Source organism: Salvia splendens, chromosome 19 (genome assembly GCF_004379255.2).
Source record: "Salvia splendens isolate huo1 chromosome 19, SspV2, whole genome shotgun sequence".
Classification (NCBI taxonomy): domain Eukaryota; kingdom Viridiplantae; phylum Streptophyta; class Magnoliopsida; order Lamiales; family Lamiaceae; genus Salvia; species Salvia splendens.
In genome coordinates this window covers 22,412,114-22,435,401 of record NC_056050.1, presented here as the reverse complement: position 1 = coordinate 22,435,401, position 23,288 = coordinate 22,412,114, and the positions used below count along the sequence as shown (strand labels likewise).

Sequence of the window (23,288 nt, the reverse complement as noted above, 5' to 3'; positions counted from 1 at the left end):
TCTATTTGTGGGCAAAGGCAGAGAGAAAAACGCGTTTCTAGGCGACTTTGCCTTTAAAATAACGCAAATGTACCCATTTTGTTATCAATTCCATTTATGGGAAAAACGCCGATGAATTTGGCGTGTTTATAAGTAAAAACGCCAGTGATATTGGCGTGTCTATACGCAAACACGCCAACATAGTTGGCGTTTTACAATGGCACCGTATCTTGCTCGTATTTTTAACCAAAATACTTAAATTTGAACACGCCAATCTTGATGGCGTCTTTACGATATAAAACGCCAAGGTCATTGGCGTGTTTAACGTAAAAAACGCCAACCTCATTTGCGTCTTTACTAAAAGACGCCAACACCATTGGCGTCTTTGTTCAGAAGCATATACTAGCAGCAGACAGTCGCGAAAAATTAACACCACAGACCCACTTCGCGATTTTCTCTAGCAGCGGCCAAATCCTTCGCAAATTCGTCCGTGTCTTTGTGATTTCGCCCTCCATTCATCAAGCGGTGCTAGTTTTCCCCAAATTCGTCCAATTTATTCGGTTAGTATGCTTATCTTTTACATTATTAGAGTAATTGTTGGATACTTAGCTAGGGTTTGTAATGTGTTGCGATTTGAGTTGAAATATTGTGCATATGGATTATTTGTATGACGTTAGTGTTGATTATTATGTTGGATTGTTTGGGTTAAGTGAATTTGTGTATAAATTTGATTATAAACCAAAATCGTAGGGTTTGATAGCTTAAAAATTGGGCAAATTGATTTGGTTTATGTGGGTTTTGGTTAATGTCTTTTTTTAGTTTGAAATGTTAATTTTATGTACATTGTTAGGTTGAAATTGAAATTGTTAGGTTGGTTAAACTAAAATTGGGTAAGTTGAATTGGTGGAAAATTGATGTATATTGTTTATTTGAACTGTTACTTTTGTGTAGGTGAATTGTGTTATGATGTTGAAGTTGTGTATTGTGAATTGTTTGATATAGGTGTTCCATTTTGTGATATTGTATTAAATTGTTTGTAATTATTGAATTTGTTTAGGTTTGTTTGTTGTTTAATTTGGAATATGAATGTTGTGTAGGTAATTTATGGCATCTTCTTCAACTTCTCGTCGTCGGCTCTTATGTGGTCCTGAGGACCCCTCCGTATTATATCTGCAGAGACAACACGTCTCTAATAACATATGGGCAGGAGTGCCATCGGAAGACGTACGGTGTAGAAGATACGAAGGAATCATATGGGATGTTCCCATAAATCCTCGTGTTTTGGCGGTTATAGATGAGATGGGGTTCGGCGGGATGTTGAGGTGTGGTCAACCGAAAGACATTGACCACCATCTTATCACCGCTTTGATTGAACGTTGGAGGCCAGAGACTCACACGTTTCACTTTCCAGTCGGTGAAGCGACTGTGAGCTTAGAAGACGTGGAGGTCTTATGGGGCCTCAAAACTGACGGTGAGCCTCTGACGGGTTACATCCCCACTAAGGATGTCAACTATTGGAAGGATGTTTGTTTGGATTTTCTTGGCTTTATTCCAGATGCAGTTGATCTAAAAGAAATGAACTGGAAGCAGACAAGCTTATCAAATCAACTGCGGATTGAGTTGAGTGATGACCACGAGCAATACATGTACAATCAACGTGCTCGTGTGTATTGTCTGCTGTTACTGGGTGGTCTACTGATCCCGAACGCTACCGGTAATAAAATTCCCTTCTTCTACCTTCAGTTTTTCATGGATATAGAACAATGTGCTAGCTATAGCTGGGGAGGTGCGACTCTTGCCTGCTTGTACCACAATCTATGTGAAGCTGCACTTGGTAAGAGGACCGATGTCGGGGGAGCTCTTACATTGTTACAGCTGTGGGCTTGGGAAAGAATCCCAATTATTAGACCGCAGATGCTGAACCCCGCGCCCGTAGACTACTTACCATGTGCAGTCGCGTAAGTTGTCCACTAATTACTCTTTTAAGCATAATTTTTATTGATTTTTGTGTTGTTCGCTCATAATTTAATTTTTGTAGATGGACTGGTCGGGCCTCTTATGTAAAAGCACCGGGGCATTGCATTGAAACTTTCAGAGATCAGTTCTCAACAATGCATGCCAATCAGGTAATTTACGTAACCTAAATTGTTGCTAGTGTGTTGTTTTGATTGAACTTGTTTTGACTAAATAAGTTTCATATTTAGTTTATTTGGAGGCCGTATGAATCGCGAAATCTGCCGGATGTTTGTGTTGCCGGTCGTCCTATATGGACGTCGATGACAACACTAATCTGCTGGAATATGGTTGAGCCACACATGCCACAACGGGTGTTGCGACAATTTGGGATTGTCCAACCTTATATCCCGATTGTCGACCGGTTCCACGGATCTGATTTTACGAAACAGGATCGACGTGGCAAAGCAGGTCGGAACTGGGTTCAGTGGTACGCCAATCATATACAAGATTGGCATAATAGGCACGACACGGTGTATGTTGATTTGGAGTACTCATTGGTGTCTGTTGCTACTGATGAGTACATGGATTGGTTTCGCCGGATAACCGTGGTGTACCTAACAAAACCTGGGGTGCATTCTCATGAGGGCTTCCATGAAACGGCGGCCTCTCATCACTACGCGGTAGATTTCAACAACTTTTCTTTATTTATATTCATAAGATGAAATGTAATTAACACTGAAAATTGTAGGTGGAGACCCTTCACAAAATACGCCACTTTCTTAGGGAGCAAGACATGTCAGGACGGCCGGATTTATTCACCATTTCGAGAATGGTTGAAGATGGCCTCCAGATATGTGGGGAAGCTGAGACGATGGACCACCGTCCTTCACAGCGCTCTGAGCTGGACCTTGACATGCCCGTGCGGCAAAAAGCGAAGCGGCGTGGAAAGAAGAAAGTTGGTGGAGAGTCGTCATCATCAAGGATGGATACTCAGTTGGTTGATGATTCTGATGACGATTTTGTGGCTCCACCTCCACCAAGATCTGCCGTGCGGGGTCGTCACTCTGTCAGCCACACGGGTGGTACAGGAGAAGATTTCGGTCTCAGCGATCAACAATCTCCACCTCGGTCTTCTGCGAGAGACGACATTTTTGGTGTTGATTTAGAGAATGCCGTCGTTGAAGATACTCCTCCGTCTAGAATCCCTAAGACCAGCATCGGGAAGGGAATCCGTAGTCTGTTTATGCGTAAAAGGCGAGACGAGTGAACGTTGCCCGAACTTTTTATATTGGTGTTTTTACATTGATTTGAACGCTTTATATAAGTAATTTGATATATTGTATTGATATTGGTGTTTTTTCATTCATTTGGCGTATGTATATTAGTAATTTGATAAATCCGCTTTTTATACGTGTGCATGTTGATAATTTGAACTCTTATAATCTGGATTGGTACATTTTTTTGAAACACGCCACTCACGATGGCGTTTTTAACTTTGAAAAAATTTTTCCAATTTTTTGCCACGCCAAGGCTGAGTTTCTGAACAAACACGCCAAGCTTACTAGGCGTTTTTTAAAACACGCCAACGTCGATGGCGTTTTTCCTATAAAACGCCATATTCAGTGGCGTTTTTTTCAACACGCCCTTTCCACCAATTCGACGCTTTGTTCGAACCACGTAAAGCCCTGCAATTGTGTTTGGGACTCTCACATTATGTAATTGACCTTTTACATCATTTTTGCACACCTTTTCATGGGCCCACGGGGTAAGTGGTGTGGCACACTGTGTTGATGCAATTGACCGCTCATTAAACCATTCTATTGTCCTCCAAAATATCAGATCAATGCAAGCTTTAATTGGGAGTTGTCTTGCGCCTCTCAACACATTGTTGTAAGATTCAACCATATTAGTGGTCATCTCACCCCATCTTTTGTGTTTGTCATACGCCAAACTCCATTTTTCTAACTCCACGGCATCAAGGTACTGCACAGCCTCGTTGTTGATGGTTCGAAGTAAACGACGTCTGATCTTAAACTTGCGTTTCTTTGTAGCAATACCAATTTTCCATACAAGTTTTTTTACCATGATGCCTTTGTGATTCTGCAAAACATTTTTTCTAACATGTACCAAGCAAAATCTGTGATGCCCCACATTGGGTTCTTCTTTCCATATGGGAGAATTCATTGCATCTATGATTCCCACATGCCTATCAGATATTACACATATTTCATGCTTGGCTACGTGAATTCTAATACGTTCCATAAACCAATTTCAACTTTGTATGGTTTCCTCATCAACAATGGCATATGCAATAGGCAAACATTTCTTATTAGCATCAAATCCAACGGCAATAAGAATTTTACCTCGATATCGTCCATGTAGATGAGTTCCATCAACGGTTAAAACTGGTTTGCATAGTTGAAAAGCCTCCACAGCTGGACCAAAAGCCCAAAATACGTACTTGAAAACCTTGTTCATACCGTTGCTTAATCTTTCATCATGTAACCATTCGACAATTGTGCCAGGATTTTGTCTTTGCAACTCATTCAAATAACCTGGTAAAACTTTGAAATTCCACGCCCACGAACCATACACAAGCTCAATAGCTGTCCTCCGAGCATACCATGCTTTCTTGTAACTAACTTTCACATGAAATCTATTTTCAATATCCGCCACAATTGCTTTTACCTTGTAGCAAGGATCGTTTTCTATCTGATGTCGAACACTCAACGCTATCATACCCGACGAAAGATTAGCGTGCCCATTATAATTACGATCCCCCATGCAAGTATGAGCAGTACTAAACACTCTAATTTGCCAGTGTTCATCATGCTTCCTCAATGTTGCTCGGCACTCCCACAAACATGGTGGTAAGGACTTATCTTTCGGATTTCCTTGTGGCCACTTACAAACTGCATGCCATCTCTTTCCTTTACTTTCAACAACTGTATATTGTCGGATTTTTTCCAAATGCCAAAAAGTCACAGCTGACTTCAATTCCAATTTGGTTTTAAATTTAGTATGCAAACCGACATTGCTCGGATCTTTTTCACTCCAATAATGCACATTGAGATCATCAGACTCAAAGTTTTTTGGATCAAAACTATCATATGGACCTGGTAAGGTGCGAAAATAGTTCATACCAGGCTGTGGGAACTGTGGAACTACTCTTTCTCGTACTGCTCTTCCTCCAATTGATGTTTCGCCAACCACTGTTTCTCCAACCGGAATGGATGTTCTTGGAGCAACAAATTGGTCCTCATCCGACGAAGCACCATCTGAATCTGTACTATCCGGATCGACATCTTCAGAATCATAAGGTGATTGTGGATCAAGAAAGTCGGCTTTATCAAGACCAATTATGTCCTCAACCACAGCTGGGTTGTCACTGTCCCCTAAATGCACGCCTCCAATATCAAAATCTTGTGTTGTATCGAAGCATGGTTCTTGGCCTCTCGTAGACGTACCAACATCAAAATCTTGTGTTGCAGCGAAATATGGTTCTCGGCCTCTCGTAGACGTACCAACATCATTACTCATGAGATGATGACTATGTTGTTGAGTAATTGACGAATACTCAACATACAATTCAATTTGACCTCCTGTAGTCATACTCTCACTAAACATTAGTGGCATGTATACTTCTTCTAGTAAAATACCTATATACGTGATTGAAGATCCATAGAATATATGACGTTTCCATACTATTTGAAGTTTGTTTTCAAATCTGTTTATCCCCATTTTTTCACAAATTGTTTCCACAAGCTTATCGTAGGAAATACTTTCATCCAACATAATCAATCCTTTTGCAAAAGGAGGATCATATGAAATAACTGTTCCGGGAATTATATTTCCACCCCAATATAAATGGACACACCACGTCATACTATCTGCATTAATGTCAAACACAAGTATTGGTCAAAAATATTTCTTTACAGTACACTACAATATATACTATCATAACAACCTATCAAATATGGGTAAAAAATTAGATATACTACAACATATAATACCATAACAATTGGTCAAAATATTTCTATTAATTACAATACAATTTATAATACTATAACAATCCATCAAATAATTATATAAATTACACTACAATATATACTATCATAATAATCCATCAAATATTGATATTGGTAGACTAATGTTTGGAAGAATGAGTTAAAAATTAGTTATACTAACCGATTGCGAGTACTAATATTTGGAAGAAATGAGCCAAAATAGAAATCTACACGCTTCAATCCACCACCGGGTTAACCCGACCAAGGCAAGCGTTTTCGCGTTTTTCAGCTTTGGGAAGGTTTTTCGCGTTTTGGGGAGGGAGGAAATGTGATTAGGGTCTGCGATTTTGGGGGAGATCTGAGATATATGGTTCAACCGAAAAACGCCGATCAGGTTGGCGTTTTTTACGTTAAACACGCCAATGACCTTGGCGTTTTATATCGTAAAGACGCCATCAAGATTGACGTGTTCAAATTTAAGTATTTTGGTTAAAAATACGAGCAAGATACGGTGCCATTGTAAAACGCCAACTATGTTGGCGTGTTTGCGTATAGACACGCCAATATCACTGGCGTTTTTACTTATAAACACGCCAACTTCATCGGCATTTTTCCCATAAATGGAATTGATAACAAAATGGGTACATTTGCGTTATTTTAAAGGCAAAGTCGCCTACAAACGCGTTTTTCTCCAAAGGCAGAAGCAGTATATTTTTGGTCCTTGGATATTGAATTAATATTACTTTGTTCATATTTTTTAATAATATCACCAGACGTTATCATTGAAAGGATTTTCGCATTTTTTTTTTATAAAGAAGTCAGACCAAAATATCCTCAAAGTATAAAAGCTACTCCCTCCGTCCCTAAAGAATATGCAATTTAGGTTCGACATGGATTTTATTGCAAACTTGATAAAGCAAGAGAGAGGTAGAGAGAAAAAGTATATAAGGTATTATTAGTGAAGAATGAGTCTCACCTCATTAGTGAGAAATTTTTTTCCAAAATTAGAAAGTATACATATTCTTGTGAAACGGACAAAAAAAGAAGAATGCATATTCTTGTGGGACAAATGGAGTATTTATTTATGTCTTTTCATGATAGAGATGTCATGTAGTCAAAATATGTGGCAAATAATTTTTCACGGCAAATATTTGATGGAAAATGAATGAACTAAAATTACGATTCTCTCTCACAAGAAAGTTTGAAGGGTATTTTGTCTAAAAATGCACAAGACCTTTCAGCAATATTATATCAATGTATGGAAAGATCGATAATATTTTTTAAAGAATAAAGACTCCCATTGATACTAGTACAAAGAAACTTAAATATCGTTCTGTATTCAGATTATTAGTGAATGCTAATTGAGGTTATAGAGATTTACAGGATTTAAACTGGATAGGTTGGAAAATTACAATTTCGGACTTGGATCGGGTCGGGCTCGACCTGAAATGACCCGACGAACGAATTCTTATTTATAGCTCAATTCAGTCCAAGGAATAAAGTAATCGTCGTGTCTGAGCTCACGCGCCGCTTCCATCTCCGCCGTTTATTGAGCCTAGGGAAGGACAGTGAAAAATGAACGGCCAAAGCAGCCATCAGCAACCCAAGGATGGGCGACACGACGACGATACTGCGCTCACAGAGTTCCTCGCTTCCTTAATGGACTATACCCCCACGGTAATAGTCGCTGTCTATACCTCGCCGTGTTGCAATTGAAATTTCGTATCCATTTTATTTGTAACTAATCGTATTTCTACACAGATACCTGATGAATTGGTGGAGCATTACTTGGCGAAAAGTGGATTCCAGTGCCCCGACACCCGATTGTAGGTATACTCTTCCCTTTCATTCTATTTTGCCCTAGATCGGGGGAAATAGCATCGGTTTAGTTAGAATTATTCTGCAATTTTCAGTTTTTGTAGTTTACTACGACGATTTTAGCTTGTTTTATCCTGTTACTCAACTGTTGATCTAATTATTCTTCTTCTTATTTTCTTTAATTGCTTAACTATGACTTGTTTCAGTTTACCAATTTTAGGTTGTTCTGTTTTACAATATAGTGACATGATTACTAGAAATCACCTGGAGGCAGATGTTGTGTGCGAACTCCTAACTAGATTACATAGCAGGATCTTATTTAGTGTTTATTTGAAGTAGTGAGTGCACTAGTGCTAGTTGTGGGTTCTAGTTTTTCTTTTATTTTTGCATTTGAAGTGGATTGATTTTCAAGTACGTTTTGAGCAAGTGCATAACACTACTGATAAACACTTTCTATTATGAAAGCAGACTTTTATTCCAAAAAGCTCTCCTGTTCTTCAATTAGGAAGAAAAAAACACATAGATGTCATGACTCATGGTAGTGGAGAGTTTTGATAGAAACTTTTTGCTTTTTTTTGCGAAATTATTTTCCATTTACAAGGTTATTTGACCTACAATGTATGTCCACCGAGGCATTCATGTAAAAGCTACATCCAGTGAAAGCATAAAACCAGGTTTATTAAATTTCTCTGCTATTCCTTATTTGAGTATTCCTTGCTTCCAGTAGCATTCAGCACATTACCATTAAAAATCAGCCTCAAATAACTTGGAATAGTTAGATGTACAGAAAATACTTTTGGGGACAGATCTGTATACTTAAATGCTACTGCTGTAATTCGAAATGATTAATTGTCATAAAATGCATCATGCTATACATGCACGTATTTCTTCAATATACTCCCTCTATCCTATAAAAATAGTCCCTATCGACAGTGGCATGGGTCCTATAAAAAGTGGTTGAAGCATTGTGAGCGGAGAGTGATTCCCATGGTGGGAGGGTTTAGGGTTTAGTTTCTAAAAATTGAGACTGAGTAATTTTGGCTGACGGACAAAAATGGGAATAAGTGAATATTTTTACAGGACGGGGTGAGTATTTCTGAAGAATATTTATTTGGCATAGATTCCCTGATTCCTCCTTACAGACTAGGAAATGTAATTTAGCAGTGCTGTTTGTTTACTCATAAAAGAGTCAACATGCTAACTATAACTACTTAGTTTTCCTTTTATGGCAATTCTTAGACAGTGTTGTTTTCTTTTTTATTGTCTTCTAATTTTCCCCCTTTACTGATTACCCATGTGCTTATCCCCCGTTTGCTGGTGCTTTCAGTTCACATCTTCTTTTGGTGTATCATGTTTTCTCTTTCTTTCTCGTTAGGACAAGGTTGGTAGCAGTTGCAACACAGAAGTTCATTGCAGATGTGGCAACTGATGCACTTCAGTATGTTTCTTTTACTTTCCTCTTTGCAAATTTTACTTAGAGATAATCATTATTTATGTGGTTCGTTTTGATTGCCCTTGCTATATCTATCTTAGTGTTTATCGGATGATTGTTTCCTTGCATCTCAATGCAGACAGTGTAAGGCAAGGCCAGCTGTAATCAAGGACAAAAGAGATAAACAGCAAAAGGTTGATACATGTGATTTTATATTAATTGCAATCATCTTTATTAGTTTTAACAATCTTCATAACAGGAGAAGCGTTTGATCTTGACAATGGAGGATCTGTCCAAGGCTCTACGAGAGGTAACTGCCTTAGTTTCATACTTTTACGCTTCCTGCTCTTGATGAGCATTTCAAAGATTCACAGCATTAGTTAGTTGAATGCCAGCGGTGTTTTTTTAGTGAGTGAACCAGCAGTATTGTGACCACCTCAAATAACTTACCCAACATGGATTTTGTTACTAGTTTCTTTTTATGTAATCGAAAATCAAGTTATTCATTTTCATTGATAGTAACTGAGTTTTCTCCATACCGCTTGCAGTATGGTGTGAATGTCAAACACCAAGAATACTTTGCTGACACTCCAACGGCTGGTTTAGATCCTGCTACGAGAGACGAGTGACTACTTGCCCGAACCACTGGATACAATTGGATATGTATACCAAGTGTGTCTGAGGATTTGTGCAGTTGGTTTAGCAATCTCCATCTCTATCTTTTCCATTCTAATCAAATTACTGTCAGTTTCAAATGTGGTGCAATTGAACTATGCGTAATTTAGTTGAATACAATGAAACGTGTGCAGTACATATTTTTGTTGATGATTCTGTACAAGTTTGCTATCCGCTTAAATATATTATTTTCTTTTATTATTTTTAGTAAATGATGGTATATTTCACTATTTAATTTCGATAACATTATTATTAAATTAATACGTACTAGTACTATATATAAATAATATTTATATTTAATTAATTTTTTCATCCATATTTCAATTTTTTTAAATTTGTGTAAATTCAAAATGAGATATTTAATTTCTTTACATTTTTTTAAAAAATCGATTCAAGTTAAAAAAAGGGACATTTATTTTAAAGTTTTTAATTAACCCTTCATTACTAATCTTTATCAAATATGATTCCACTGGACGGACAAATATGATTAGTTTTATTTGTCACAAGTGAAGGTCTCTCCCTTTCATAACATAAGTTACATAACAGAAATTAAATTCAAGTAATTGCTCAATGTGATTACTAAAGTATGAAATAAAAAATATACTCAGTTAAATAAAGAATACTAAAACTGCGGAACTTATTCCCACCTAAACCAACAGAGGTGATTTAATTGTTATAATAATTATGGGGACTAATTATACTGTTGCGTATTTTTGGAATTTAACTTAATCTAATAGTACAAAATTATAGATTGATGACAATTGTATTGTTCATTATCATCCAACTCTTTATGGTGCACAATATCAAATTATGTAAATAATTAATGCTCTTTTCTAAAGGTTTCTACTTTCTACTTTACTTAATTATCTGTGTACGACATAATATGAAAAGTATTAGGATACTTTTAAAGAGTGGTTCCAAAGGTGAGATAACATATTTTTATTTTCTTAGAGATGATAGAAACTATACTATGTTTAATAACAAAATAAAAATGAGATCCTAAAGATAAAAAGTAGGAACTAAACTAACAAAATAAAATATCTTCTTCCGATTTTTATTATTATTAATTTTGAGGATTGCAATAAAAATTGTTGAAGATAAGCTCTTCACTTTCAAATAATAAGTTAATCTAACTATATAAGTGCGTGAGAAATTAAAATAGTGATGGTGATGTATGCTTTGATTATTTAAGCCCTTCATTAGTCCCTTTGATACATTTATTTCAATTAATATTAATATTACTATTACTATATAAGATGGAGGAATCACAACGGATTATTTTATAATTTCTTGTTAATTGTTATCATGAAAGCATTTATGCTCTTATTGCTATTAAAGCTGTTACCAACGAATAGAAATCAAACTAATGATTATCAACCCAACTCAACAAAAGCTGCTAAGCTAAATAGTTTAGTATGAAAATTTAAAAATTCAGCCGGTGAGTTAACTATAAAAATAAAAATAAAATTAATACCGTTATTGGTTATTTTTGAGAAAATTATCCCTCCATTTTAAGAAAAGAATATTGTGCATGTATATAGTGGGTCGCATTTAAAATACAATAATTAAATTTAAGGATATTGGTCCTAAACCCATAAACTTTGTAATTTGTGTGTTGTTTTTTTTAAAATGGGTCGATTACCATATCCGAATGCCGTACATAGCTTTTTTAGTCATATTTAGCACAGCTAAATCAACATATCTTTCCATTTGATCTTCTATCCTACTTGCCACGAACTTTAAAATTGGTCTAAAATATCACAAATGTTTTACAGTCACCCACATATAATAAGTTTTTGCTAAAAATACCTTACTTCGCACTAAGTCGAGAAATAACACACTGAATGTAAATTTTATGATATTTTAAACCATTTTTAAAATTCATAAAAAATATCAGAAGTATTTATAATTTTTAAAAACAATATCCCTTAACTTTATGTCATTAAAAGCTAGTAATTAATAAAATACTACTCCGTAAAGTATCTGTTGCAAATATAATAAATCTAAGCGAGGCCTCGTCGACGTCTCGCAAATGATTGATTTTAATTGTGATTAGTGAGTGGTTTGGGTGCTTCCTTATCTAAAAAGAGAATAATGGCTGACTTAATTAAATGCTTTTTCTTTTTGTTTCTTGAGTTGGACTTATTAATTAATGCTTTATGTCTTATGTCACGTATCAACCCTCTTTGGGAACAATTATAATGCTATTTGTGACTCTTTATTCTCTTTTTAATTTCTACCCAATTTTCAATTATTTACATTAATTTTGGTGCTTTTCCCACTAACAATATACATATTTCTTTCACTGGATACGATCTTAATATTCCCTCTCTATTTTCTAACAATCTTTTATTTTTTAGTCTTCTAGAATTCATCAAAATGCATGCTGAGATTCACTAAAAAAACACTTAACTAATTCTATCTCTTATTCACATTTTTGGCCTTCCCTTTTGTAACCAAGATTACATTTTGATAAATTCATGCAACACTGCAATAATATATTACTACAAATTAATTATTTACTCTATAATGGTTTAATCTCTAATTAGCTGTTATATATATCCATCTTCAAGATTCATAATCAAATTAAAACGCATGCACCACGCTACATACTCAAGAATTGAACCACATAATAATAAGCAAAAAAGCTATATAATTCTACTGATTTTAATTACAGTAGTTGTGAAAGTAAAAAGAGGCAGAAGTGGTTAGATTAAAAATTTACGAATTGTTGAAAGATTAATTTTGGCCCATGAAATGACACACATAAATATTTGGATATTGTTTTGAGATTGGGATGGGAATCATGAGATCCTATTAATCTCCAACACAGTGCTTGTCCTTTCACTTTGATGTATGGCCAATTATATTTATATACACATAGCAATTTGTAATTTTCAGTAGTATCTTCTCTAAATCAAAATATAGTAATCACAATACTATAGTATATATCCATACAAAACTTCATAAATTGCAGACTGGAGAGGAAAATGGGATATTTGATAAAAATTTCAAATTTTCACTTTAAAAGTTGCAGGATCAAAATTTAACCAAATTTTCGTAATTTTCTGCTTATTTGTAAGTGATGGCAGAAATGTGTAATTAAATGGGAGGATATGACATAGGCAAAGTTAATGATGCACTAAAAATATTCTTTATAAATAAATCCCTTGATTAATGATTATGTGACTTTGATGATATGCCTACATGAATAATCTGAGTGGTTTGTCCCTGGCTTTGTCTTCACTTTACATAGTGCTTTCATACGCTGAATACATATAATGATATAGTAAATACTTTTTTATGATTCATTTTTTTTGTACTTTGTAGTAGAAAATCACACAAAATGCTATTGCACATCTCATATTTTGATTAAATTATATTCCATTTTCATAATTTTAAAAATCAGTAATAAAATTATGATGTTTGAATTTATTCTTATGGTGAATTTTTTTGATCAAATACTTGATATGATAGCCGAAATATTATAGTATATAGACATCACTGCCAATGAACTGAAAAATGTTGTCTATTAATAAGAAAAATGATATTGTTTGGTTGAATATGAACAACACCATTTGATAATTAAGATTAATAGATCCAAACTTCATAATCTTTTTGCTTAATTTTAAAATTCTGGGACAAATTAAAATTTGACCAAACTTAAGTATATTCTTTTAACAATTTTACCCTGTAAAATATCAACACTGTTTTTGTGACAAACATGGATATGGTATCAAAAAATAGGATGAACCTTAGGTAGAATCAGAATTTTTATCAGAATAAATTTTTAGTTTCACGAAATTTAGAATCCATTCTAGACACGGTTGGAAAAAATTCGACGGTTTAAAAAGTAGTACACCATATATTGAATGCACTATAAACCGTAAAATTATTTTAAACATTTTTAGCAATATTATATAAATTAATTAGTAGAGATAAGAAGAATTTCGTTTTTCTAATCATCTTCTCTAATTTGAAGCACGTGACATCTGAATTCGTGCATGTAACATGGATTATTGATTAAAGTATGGTGCCCAAACTTTTCTTTTCTACCAGGAGAATTATATGACGACTTGATCAAAAGTAGAAAGTGTTCTAGAATTTGTCGAAGATTCAATACTACTTGTCGAGCGACACAAAGGTGAACCTCACCTCGCTCTCTAATTCTTTTACCATTTTTGCGTGTGTTTGGGATAGCTCTCGGCTTTTGGTGGTTGTGTTGTCAGTTGCCCCTTGTATTGCTTTTTTGTTGGTGGGAGGTGTGTTGGTCGTAGTTTGTTGTGCGTTTCGCTTGTTCCTTTGTTTTTTGGCTTGATGTCCGTCTTGTTTTGATTTCGTTGTGGTGGTGATCTTGTTGTTTGTTTTAATTGAGTTGAGCTTTGTACTTTTTAATGCTCACTACATTTTATAGTATATGATTTTGGTTTTTTTATCCAATAAAAAAAATGTGTAAGGAATTTAAACTCCTTTATTACATATACGTACGTTGTTAATTAGAATATGAAACGAATATTAGATGCACTATCCATATTACTTTTCCAATACACACACATATAAGATACTATCTCAATGTCACCACATAAAACATCAAATCCAATAATAAAAAATTCTCCAAATTGCAAAGTGACCTAAGCTCTCTTTGTATAAATAGACACAAACCTCCCTTCCCTTTTCTCAAACTCAAAAACACACACACACTTTCCCTCTTCAAATCAACTCAATTATTTCTTTCCACTTCTCCATTTCAAGAAAAAAAAAACTAGTAAAACTCAAAAGAAATGAGAATCGGTTTTCACTCGACCACTAAAGCGGCAAACTTCTCGCCGCCGGCCGCCATCCAGCGGTCGCCGTGGCACTCTCCTGTGCCGTACCTCTTCGGGGGGATGGCGGCGATGCTCGGCTTAATCGCCTTCGCCCTTCTCATCCTCGCCTGCTCCTACTGGAAGCTCTCCGCCGTAGAAGAGGGAGACGTGGAGAGCGGAGCAGGCGAGAAGGGCGACGGCGCCTCAGCCGAGAAGGCTCTGCCGGTTTTCGAAGAAAAGTTCTTAGTGATCATGGCCGGTGAAGTCAATCCTACTTACCTAGCCACCGCTAGAAATGCTTCATTTGGAGATGAAAAGGTTGAGAATAAAGGAAAAGTTGGTGGAGAAGAAGAAGAAGAGGAGGAGAAGGTGAAGAAAGATGATAGAAATGTAGTAGAAAATGGGGAGCAGTTACAATTGAGGCAACAAGAGCAAAACCAATCAAGTACTACTACTATTAATTAATGAAAAATATTTTTAGGGTTGTCGATTTTGATCATTATTTTTGCTTCTTTTGATTTTGAGTTGTTGCTCAATTTTGAGATCCGATGAAAGGTAACTTTTCTATTGAGATGAGCAGCTTCATTTTGGAATTTTTGGAATTATACAACTTTGCAATTGATCAATTGCTCGATCGACGTGTAATTTTGGATGCCATATCTATGTTCTGAAATTTTTGATTGCGGGAAATTTTTTCGTGGACATTTTATTTCTAAAAATGAAAATTATACCCATAATAAAACAACACTAACAACAAGTGTGGTATGATTATTTTATTGACAATATATATAAGATATTATTATTATATTATGTGTATATATTATATGTAAGGTTTATAGTATGCACTATAATATTATATGGATATATTGTGTGATTATATTCTTTATTGACAGTATATATAGGATATTATATTGCATTATATGTATATATTATATGTAATACTCTGCATGAGGTGCGTTATATTGCTAACTCTGCTAATTCATCAACGCATTGTATTAAAAATGTCAACATGATGACATTAAAATATCAACACATAATGTCAACACTTTATATTGAAATGTCAACAAAATTATGTATTGGACACACCACATCATAATATCATTATAGTATTGATGGACCACCAATTTTTTTTCGTGGACTTCATTCTCCACTAAAAATACTCCAACCATTTTTTTTTCTATTTCTCGTTTACTTTATCAATTTCAGGTTAATACTTGTGTCGTCCCTAAAATTCCTGTTTTGGGAAACAGATGGAGTAACCACTAAATGTGAAACATTTCAGCCGAACTCCTCAATTGATGGGAAAAATCAATCCTTGACCTTTATTCAAAATTCAATTAAAAATAAAAATAAACAAGTTGCAAGTACATAAGTATGATTAGTGGCAACAAAAGGTGGCAAGCTAAAATCATTAATCTTGTCTTTGCAACTTGATGGAAAATGGTGCATAAAAAAATGAAGTAGTCATCAAGCACTATGATTTGTGCTGATGAAGAGGATAAGACTAGAAAATGACCAAAGTATATATTCTTAATGAATGGGATTTCCTTTTTTGTTAATTAACTAATGGTGCCATTACACAGATATGGAATATATTTGTATTTAATTAGATATTTATTAGTATTAGTTGTGGTTAATAGAGTTGCCGGTTTCGGATACCGGCGGCGTAAGGGTGGTCGGAGATATGTGGCGGCCTCATACTGCAACTCACTGTCCACAACACGACAACTTCGTGTCTGGTCCAATCATTTTCTTTATGTTATGTAATTTACACATATACCAACATTATTTAGTTAGTTAGATTAGAGATTTGCGTATCTGTTCCACATCTTTGTTTATTTGCGTATCTTTTCCATATCTTTGTTTTCTTGTTAAGTAAGTTAGTTATTAGCATTATAAATAGGAGTTATTGTAATCATTTGAAAAATCAATCATGAATATCAATATTATTGTTCATTCTCTTCTCTAAAGTGAGAGACCCGTCTTGCTCGACGGACACTTGCCCGCTACAGACATTTATCGATCGCCGATCTACGGACGCCGATCAACCCGATAGGGGGTTTATCCTATCAAATTGGTGCTTTCATCGCGATCTCTATGTCGCTGCCCGACGGGAATCCACCGCGCACAGCAACTAGCCTCACCGATCGAATCATAGCTACGTCGCTGCCCGACGGGAATCCACCCGCGCACAACAACTAGTTATGCCTTCCCACCATCTCGAACCGAAGTTGCGCCGCTGCCCGACGGAAGATGTTCCGCGCACAACACCAGATTTGGTTTCTGATGTTTTCGACTCTCTTCATTGTGTCGTAGTTCACACCTTGAGGACAAAGTGGATTTCAACCGTGGGGGAGTTGATACGAGCATTATTTAGTTAGTTAAATTAGATATTTGCGTATCTTTTCCACATCTTTGGTTATTTACGTATCTTTTCCATATTTTTGTTTTCTTGTTAAGTAAGTTAGTTATTAGCATTATAAATAGGAGTTATTGTAATCATTTGATAGGATAAACGCCCTATCGGGTTGATCGGCGTCCGTAGATCGGCGATCGATAAATGTTTGTCGCGGGCAAATGCCCGTCGAGCAAGACGGGTCTCTCACTTTAGAGAAGAGAATGAACGATAATATTGATATTCTTGATTGATTTCTCAAATGATTACAATAACTCCTATTTATAATGCTAATAACTAACTTACTTAACAAGAAAACAAAGATATGAAAAAGATACGCAAATAAATAAAGATGTGGAAAAGATACGCAAATCTCTAATCTAACTAACTAAATAATGTTCGTATCAGTATATGATCAGAATATATAAGGGAAATTGCAATTTACAGATAAACAACAACAGAACACGCCAACGAGTCGATGTCGATCTTCTTCAACCGCACAAGTTTTGTTTTCCGGTATACTTTATGAATTACAATCCTCAACCATCAAAGTAGCAACAACTATTGGAAATTAAATATCTAAATTAAGAATCAATGATATGTAATTAATAAAGATGATTTGCGTGCTGGGAGTAGTGTGGGAGACATGAGTGGTTTGTGATGTGATTGGCTTAATTTGTTGGGGATGCAATTTGAATACAGGTGGTGCAATGTGATTGGCTGATTACGCGATCCACTTTACTAACATTCTCATACTCTCCGCTGCGGCGATCCGACGCCGGCTAACCACCACTCAACTAATGCAGAACTATGTTAATAGAAACTTTAGTAAACAAAAATTAACCCCAACTTTTTTAACCAATGAGAAAAGCATAAATTTTTATGTTCTTATTATGTTAATTTTCACTTTTACAACTCCTTTATACTCCCTCAATCCCTAAAGAATTTACACTCTGAGTACGAGATGTGTTTTAATGCAAAATTAATAAGTAAGAGAAAGATAGAATTACTATAAAAGTAATGTTAATGGAGAATGAGTCTCATCTAATTATAAATAAAAGAGTTTCTAAAATTAGAAAATTCATATTCTTGTGAGACGGATTAAAAAGGAAAGAGATGCATATTCTCGTGGGACGGATGGATTAATACACTCTACTATCGAGAATTGTTATGACATGGGCCAAATAGATACTTTAAAAGAATATGAGTGTGAATCAGCCCAAACAATGTAAACAGATGAGCCCAAAAGTACTCAGTAACCCATTAACTAAGCTCTCATTATAGACTCATTAATTATCCCATTAATTAAGCTCTCATTATAGACTACTACAATAGTATCAATGCTATTTAAAACAAAAAGGAATTTTCCGTTCCATTATATTCATAATTACTCTACCAAAAGAATACTTTGTGGCACAATAAATTTGAAATGAGACTTCTGACTTTAGACATTATACCCGTTAGGTCACCACTAATAATATAATATGAAAATGATTTTAACCGGATAATTCCTTTTAATTGTTTCCAGACAAATTAAAAAATTGAAGGAACTACAAAAATAGTCAGTTGCATAATTGTGATGTTAATTTTGTAATGAATTTTATACACCACCCGTTTCCTAAAAATAAAAACTTTGGAAACGACACGGATTTTAATTTAAAATTGATAAAATAATAAATTAAGATAAGGTGAAAATGGGTAAAATAAGATAGAAAAGTAGAAAAAGAGTAAAATTAGCATTAGTGAATTGTGGAATCTATTTTTGAAATAGAGAGTTTCTACTTTTAGGAAATCGACAAAAAAAATTACTGTGTAAGTATATTTTAGGAAACAGTATTAACTATCATAGTCCATTTCACTATTTTCGCTTAGACAATGTGAGTCAAAATGTAAACAATGTGTGAAATTAAAAATGTAGTGCACCAATAAATGTAAAAGTAGTATCCAAAAATGGTACTCCCTCCGTCCCATAATAGATGTCACACATTCCTTTTTAGTTTGTCCCACAAAAGATATCACATTTTTTTTTGGAAAAAGCCCATTCTCACATTAATATAAATATACTATTTTCTCTCTTCATCTAACACACAAAACAACATCTCCTAAAATCTCGTGTCATTCCCCAAATGTATCATCTATTATGGGACGAAGGGAGTAATAAAAAATACTTCAATATTTCATTATTTGTAATTCCATCGACAGTGGTACTACTAAAGTCACACATTAGAGCATTAGCAATGGTTGGCCGATGGGAGGGCCTTCCCCATCGGCCTCATCGGCCAACCATTGCAGCGAGAGGGCCTTCCAAAGCCTCCCTCCGATGGGCCGATACATCGGCCTTGGCCATTGAAATGAGGCTATGATCGGCCATCCATTGTGGAAGATGGGCCGATCATCGGTCTCTCCTTTTTTTTTTGGATTTTTTTAATTTTTTTATTTCATTTCTTCCATTATAAATACCACCTCCCATTCTTTACATTTCCCACACCAACATCTTATCTTCTCTCATTTTATTTCAACACATTTTCTCTCTCTAGTACATTAATCAATGTCTTCCGGTAACGATTCCGACGACGGAGTCATAAACCAAGTGGTGCAGCGCGTGCTTGCAAGGGCAGAACGACGTCGTGAAGAAGCGAACCAGGAGGCGATTCCAAGGCCAATCCATTGTAGTCAATCGGTCGACCGTGACCACACTGAGGCTCACAACCGGCTGTAAGCGGATTACTTTGCCGAGGAGCCACAATGGGGTCCGGCGGTTTTCCGTCGGCGTTTCAGAATGCGGCGAGAGCTAATTTTGCGCATCGTTAACGGGTTGTCGACGCGTTACCCGGACTTCCAACAGCGTTGGGACGCCGCCGGAAAGCCTGGACTGTCACCACTGCAGAAGTGCACGACTACAATTAGGTAGTTGGCATACGGAGGATGTGCCGACATGTTCGACGAATATCTTCACGTCGCCGACACAACTTGTCGCGATTGTCTGGAGAAGTTTTGCAAAGGCGCGATTCAAACTTTCGGCCTCACCTATCTGCGGAAGCCGACCGCACAAGATTGCCAGTTCCTGCTTGATTTGCACCGCAGGGTGCACGACTTCTCGGGTATGCTGGGAAGTATAGATTGTATGCATTGACAGTGGAAGAACTGCCCGACTGCTTGGAGAGGCCAATTTACGAGCGGGTTCAAGAGCACACACCCAACCATCATTCTGGAAGCCGTTGCCGACCAGGGCCTATGGATTTGGCATGCCTACTTCAGTGTGGTCGGGTCGAACAACGACCTAAATGTCCTGCAGTCCTCGCCTCTGTTCAACGACCAGTGTCAGGGAATAGGCCCCTTGGTTGATTTTACCGCCAACGACAACCAACATCAGATGAGGTATTACTTGGCGGACGACATATACCCAACTTGGCCCGTTTTCGTGAAGACGATCAGTTGTCCATCTGAGGAGAAAAGGAGTTATTTTGCCCAACGACAAGAGGCGGCGCGAAAGGATGTGGAACGGGCTTTTGGTGTGCTCCAATCGCGTTTTGCATTGGTCAAAGGGCTGGCGCGATTCTTCTACCCAGGTGATATCACTGATATCATCCACGCCGTTATCGTAATGCATAACATGCTAGTGGAGAGTGAAGGTGAAGATGTCGCCGACGTCCCCGTCCAAGACGTTGCAGGCCCCAGCCACGGTGTCGCTAGAGAGTCCCACCGCCAGGGTGTCCCTCACGGATACGCCGAGCGTTTTCGGGCATTTGTTGATATGCGCCAAAATGAGGCCCACAATCGTCTACAGCACGATATGATTGAAGAAATTTGGTCACGGAGGCGTAGGCACTGATGCTTTATTTTTATTTTTAGTTTTTTGTAAATTTTGCATCTCGTTGTATTCTATTTTCCAATTTTGTAATACAATGAAGATTTGCGTATTAATATTTTTGGTTCTAAATCAATTTAATTTAATAACATATTTAAATATAGAAGTGCTAAAAATTAAAATAAAATGATGATGATGTGAAAATGAAATGAAATGAAATGAAATGGAAGAGCCCTATGGGAGAGACCTTCTATTGCAGAGAGATATGCCCTTTGGTCAAAAACTGACGTGGAATGGGAGGGCATATGGGAGGCATATCCCAACCATTGTGAGTGCTCATATAGGGGAAGATAAGAGCATCTCCAATAAGCACGGACGTCAAATAGCCATCAAATAGCCTTCACACTGCCACATCATCAGCACTACAATTCTCCTGCCACATCAGCTTGCCACATCAACTGGACATCAAATAGCCCTCACATAGCCTTCACACTACCTATCCACATCACTAATAACAATTATATAATTTAATTTATACTTGTATCAACATACGGAATTTAATTTACGAGACAAATACGAGAAATTCGAATAATACTATTAAAATTTAGAAAGTACATTAATTTTAAAAAAAAGTACAATAATTTAAAAAAAGTACAAAAATTAAAAAGTACAATTAAAAAAGTACAATATTTCTATATGGAAACATAAAACATTCAAGGATGTCTCTATAAAAGAGAGACAACCTAGAATGATTTTTGTCCCACATCGAATGTGAAACATAAAACATTCAAGGATGTCTCTATAAAAGAGATACAACCTAGAATGATTTTTGTCCCACATCGAATGTGGAACATAAAACATTCAAGGATATCTCTATAAAAGAGAGACAACCTAGAATGATTTTTGTCCCACATCGAATGTGGAACATAAAACATTCAAGGATGTCTCTATAAAAGAGAGACAACCGAGAATGATTTTTGTCCCACATCGAATGTGCAACATAAAACATTCAAGGATATCTCTATAAAAGAGAGACAACCTAGAATGATTTTTTCCCACATCGAATGTGGAACATAAAACATTCAAAGATGTCTCTATAAAAGAGAGACAACCTAGAATGATTTTTGTCCCACATCGAATGTGAAACATAAAACATTCAAGGATCTCTCTATAAAAGAGAGACAACCTAGAATGATTTTTGTCCCACATCGAATGTGCAACATAAAACATTCAAGGATATCTCTATAAAAGAGAGACAACCTAGAATGATTTTTGTCCCACATCGAATGTGGAACATAAAACATTCAAAGATGTCTCTATAAAAGAGAGACAACCTAGAATGATTTGTGTCCCACATCGAATGTGAAACATAAAACATTTAAGGATGTCTCTATAAAAGAGAGACAACCTAGAATGACCCACATCGAATGTGAAACATAAAACATTCAAGGATGTCTCTATAAAAGAGAGACAACCTAGAATGATTTTTGTCCCACATCGAATGTGAAACATAAAACATTCAAGGATGTCTCTATAAAAGAGAGACTACCTAGAGTGGTTTTTGTCCCACATCGAATGTGGAACATAAAACATTCAAGGATGTCTCTATAAAAGAGAGACAACCTAGAATGGTTTCATAATTCGCAAGCCCATTAAATATATATGGGCTATTACGAATTTCTTGTATAAATTTATTTGTAAAAATTGTTTTTAAATATTAAAAACAATTTTCATAAATAAATAGTATTTTTAAATTTTTTTTTTAAATTCGAATTTTTAAAATTCGAATTAAAAAAAAAATTAAAAATTTGACGCCGGTTTGGTGCCGATCCGGGACGCACAATGGCGCCCGTGAGGATCGGCGTCGGAACCGGCGTCAGCGCGGGAATCGGCATGGCGACGCCGATTTTGACGCCGATTTCGCCCACGCCGGTTCCAATGGTTCGGCGTCAAACCGACGTGGGCGAAAAATCGGCGTCATGGTGGTGACGCCGGTTATTGGAGATGCTCTAAATCTTGTGAACAAAAGTACTCCTTTATTATTGACTGACAAGTGACAACTAAGCCATGCTCACTTTTCACTTCTGCAAAAGCAATTCTGAATTTTGGGAATCAAATTCCAATCTCGTGAGCCAACCCGTGCACAATCATAAAATTATACTCCCTCCTTCCCACATAATTTGGAACATTTTGACCGGGCACGAGTTTTAAAAAATGTAATGAAAAATAAGTTAAAAAAGTTAATGGAATGTGGGTCCTACTTTTATATATTAGTTTTATAATTAAATGTGAGTAGGAATGAGTTAGTGGAATGTGAGGTCCACTACCAAAAATGGTAAAAGTGAAATGGGTCAAATTATGTGGGACGGCCCAAAATGGAAAACTGGATCAAATTATGTGGGACGGAGGGAGT

The 23,288-nt window shown here is 36.1% G+C and overlaps 4 protein-coding genes across 4 annotated transcripts; all 4 read left to right on the top strand.

Moving 5' to 3' along the window:
• The first annotated feature begins 845 nt into the window (after window positions 1-845).
• Window positions 846-3,202, top strand: LOC121779170 (serine/threonine-protein phosphatase 7 long form homolog). The gene is made up of 4 exons (XM_042176498.1): window positions 846-1,937; window positions 2,018-2,105; window positions 2,184-2,615; window positions 2,684-3,202. Exons 1-4 carry the CDS (start codon window positions 1,084-1,086, stop codon window positions 3,200-3,202), a joined length of 1,893 nt encoding a protein of 630 aa, XP_042032432.1. The 5' UTR covers window positions 846-1,083.
• A 4,226-nt stretch (window positions 3,203-7,428) lies between these two features.
• On the top strand, window positions 7,429-10,079 carry LOC121780254 (transcription initiation factor TFIID subunit 10-like). The gene is made up of 6 exons (XM_042177796.1): window positions 7,429-7,619; window positions 7,704-7,768; window positions 9,136-9,198; window positions 9,332-9,386; window positions 9,452-9,502; window positions 9,741-10,079. Exons 1-6 carry the CDS (start codon window positions 7,518-7,520, stop codon window positions 9,819-9,821), a joined length of 417 nt encoding a protein of 138 aa, XP_042033730.1. The 5' UTR covers window positions 7,429-7,517; the 3' UTR covers window positions 9,822-10,079.
• A 4,484-nt stretch (window positions 10,080-14,563) lies between these two features.
• LOC121778787 (protein GLUTAMINE DUMPER 2-like) lies at window positions 14,564-15,317 on the top strand. The gene has a single exon (XM_042176185.1). The coding sequence runs from the start codon at window positions 14,649-14,651 to the stop codon at window positions 15,135-15,137; it is 489 nt and encodes a 162-aa protein (XP_042032119.1). The 5' UTR covers window positions 14,564-14,648; the 3' UTR covers window positions 15,138-15,317.
• A 4,298-nt stretch (window positions 15,318-19,615) lies between these two features.
• On the top strand, window positions 19,616-20,899 carry LOC121779169. Its single transcript, XM_042176497.1, has 2 exons — window positions 19,616-19,782; window positions 20,326-20,899. Exons 1-2 carry the CDS (start codon window positions 19,616-19,618, stop codon window positions 20,897-20,899), a joined length of 741 nt encoding a protein of 246 aa, XP_042032431.1.
• Window positions 20,900-23,288: the final 2,389 nt, after the last annotated feature.

Bases quoted from the DNA above. Each gene is read 5' to 3' on its own strand.
- LOC121779169 (XM_042176497.1), top strand. From the start codon at position 19,616: ATGTCTTCCGGTAACGATTCCGACGACGGAGTCATAAACCAAGTGGTG. The intron at 19,783-20,325 runs GTAAGCGGATTA...TGCCTACTTCAG, and splicing joins ACTGAGGCTCACAACCGGCT to TGTGGTCGGGTCGAACAACG.
- LOC121780254 (XM_042177796.1), top strand. From the start codon at position 7,518: ATGAACGGCCAAAGCAGCCATCAGCAACCCAAGGATGGGCGACACGAC. The intron at 7,769-9,135 runs GTAGGTATACTC...CTTTCTCGTTAG, and splicing joins CAGTGCCCCGACACCCGATT to GACAAGGTTGGTAGCAGTTG. The intron at 9,199-9,331 runs GTATGTTTCTTT...ATCTCAATGCAG, and splicing joins GTGGCAACTGATGCACTTCA to ACAGTGTAAGGCAAGGCCAG.
- LOC121778787 (XM_042176185.1), top strand. From the start codon at position 14,649: ATGAGAATCGGTTTTCACTCGACCACTAAAGCGGCAAACTTCTCGCCG.
- LOC121779170 (XM_042176498.1), top strand. From the start codon at position 1,084: ATGGCATCTTCTTCAACTTCTCGTCGTCGGCTCTTATGTGGTCCTGAG. The intron at 2,106-2,183 runs GTAATTTACGTA...TTTCATATTTAG, and splicing joins CAACAATGCATGCCAATCAG to TTTATTTGGAGGCCGTATGA. The intron at 2,616-2,683 runs GTAGATTTCAAC...TGAAAATTGTAG, and splicing joins CGGCCTCTCATCACTACGCG to GTGGAGACCCTTCACAAAAT.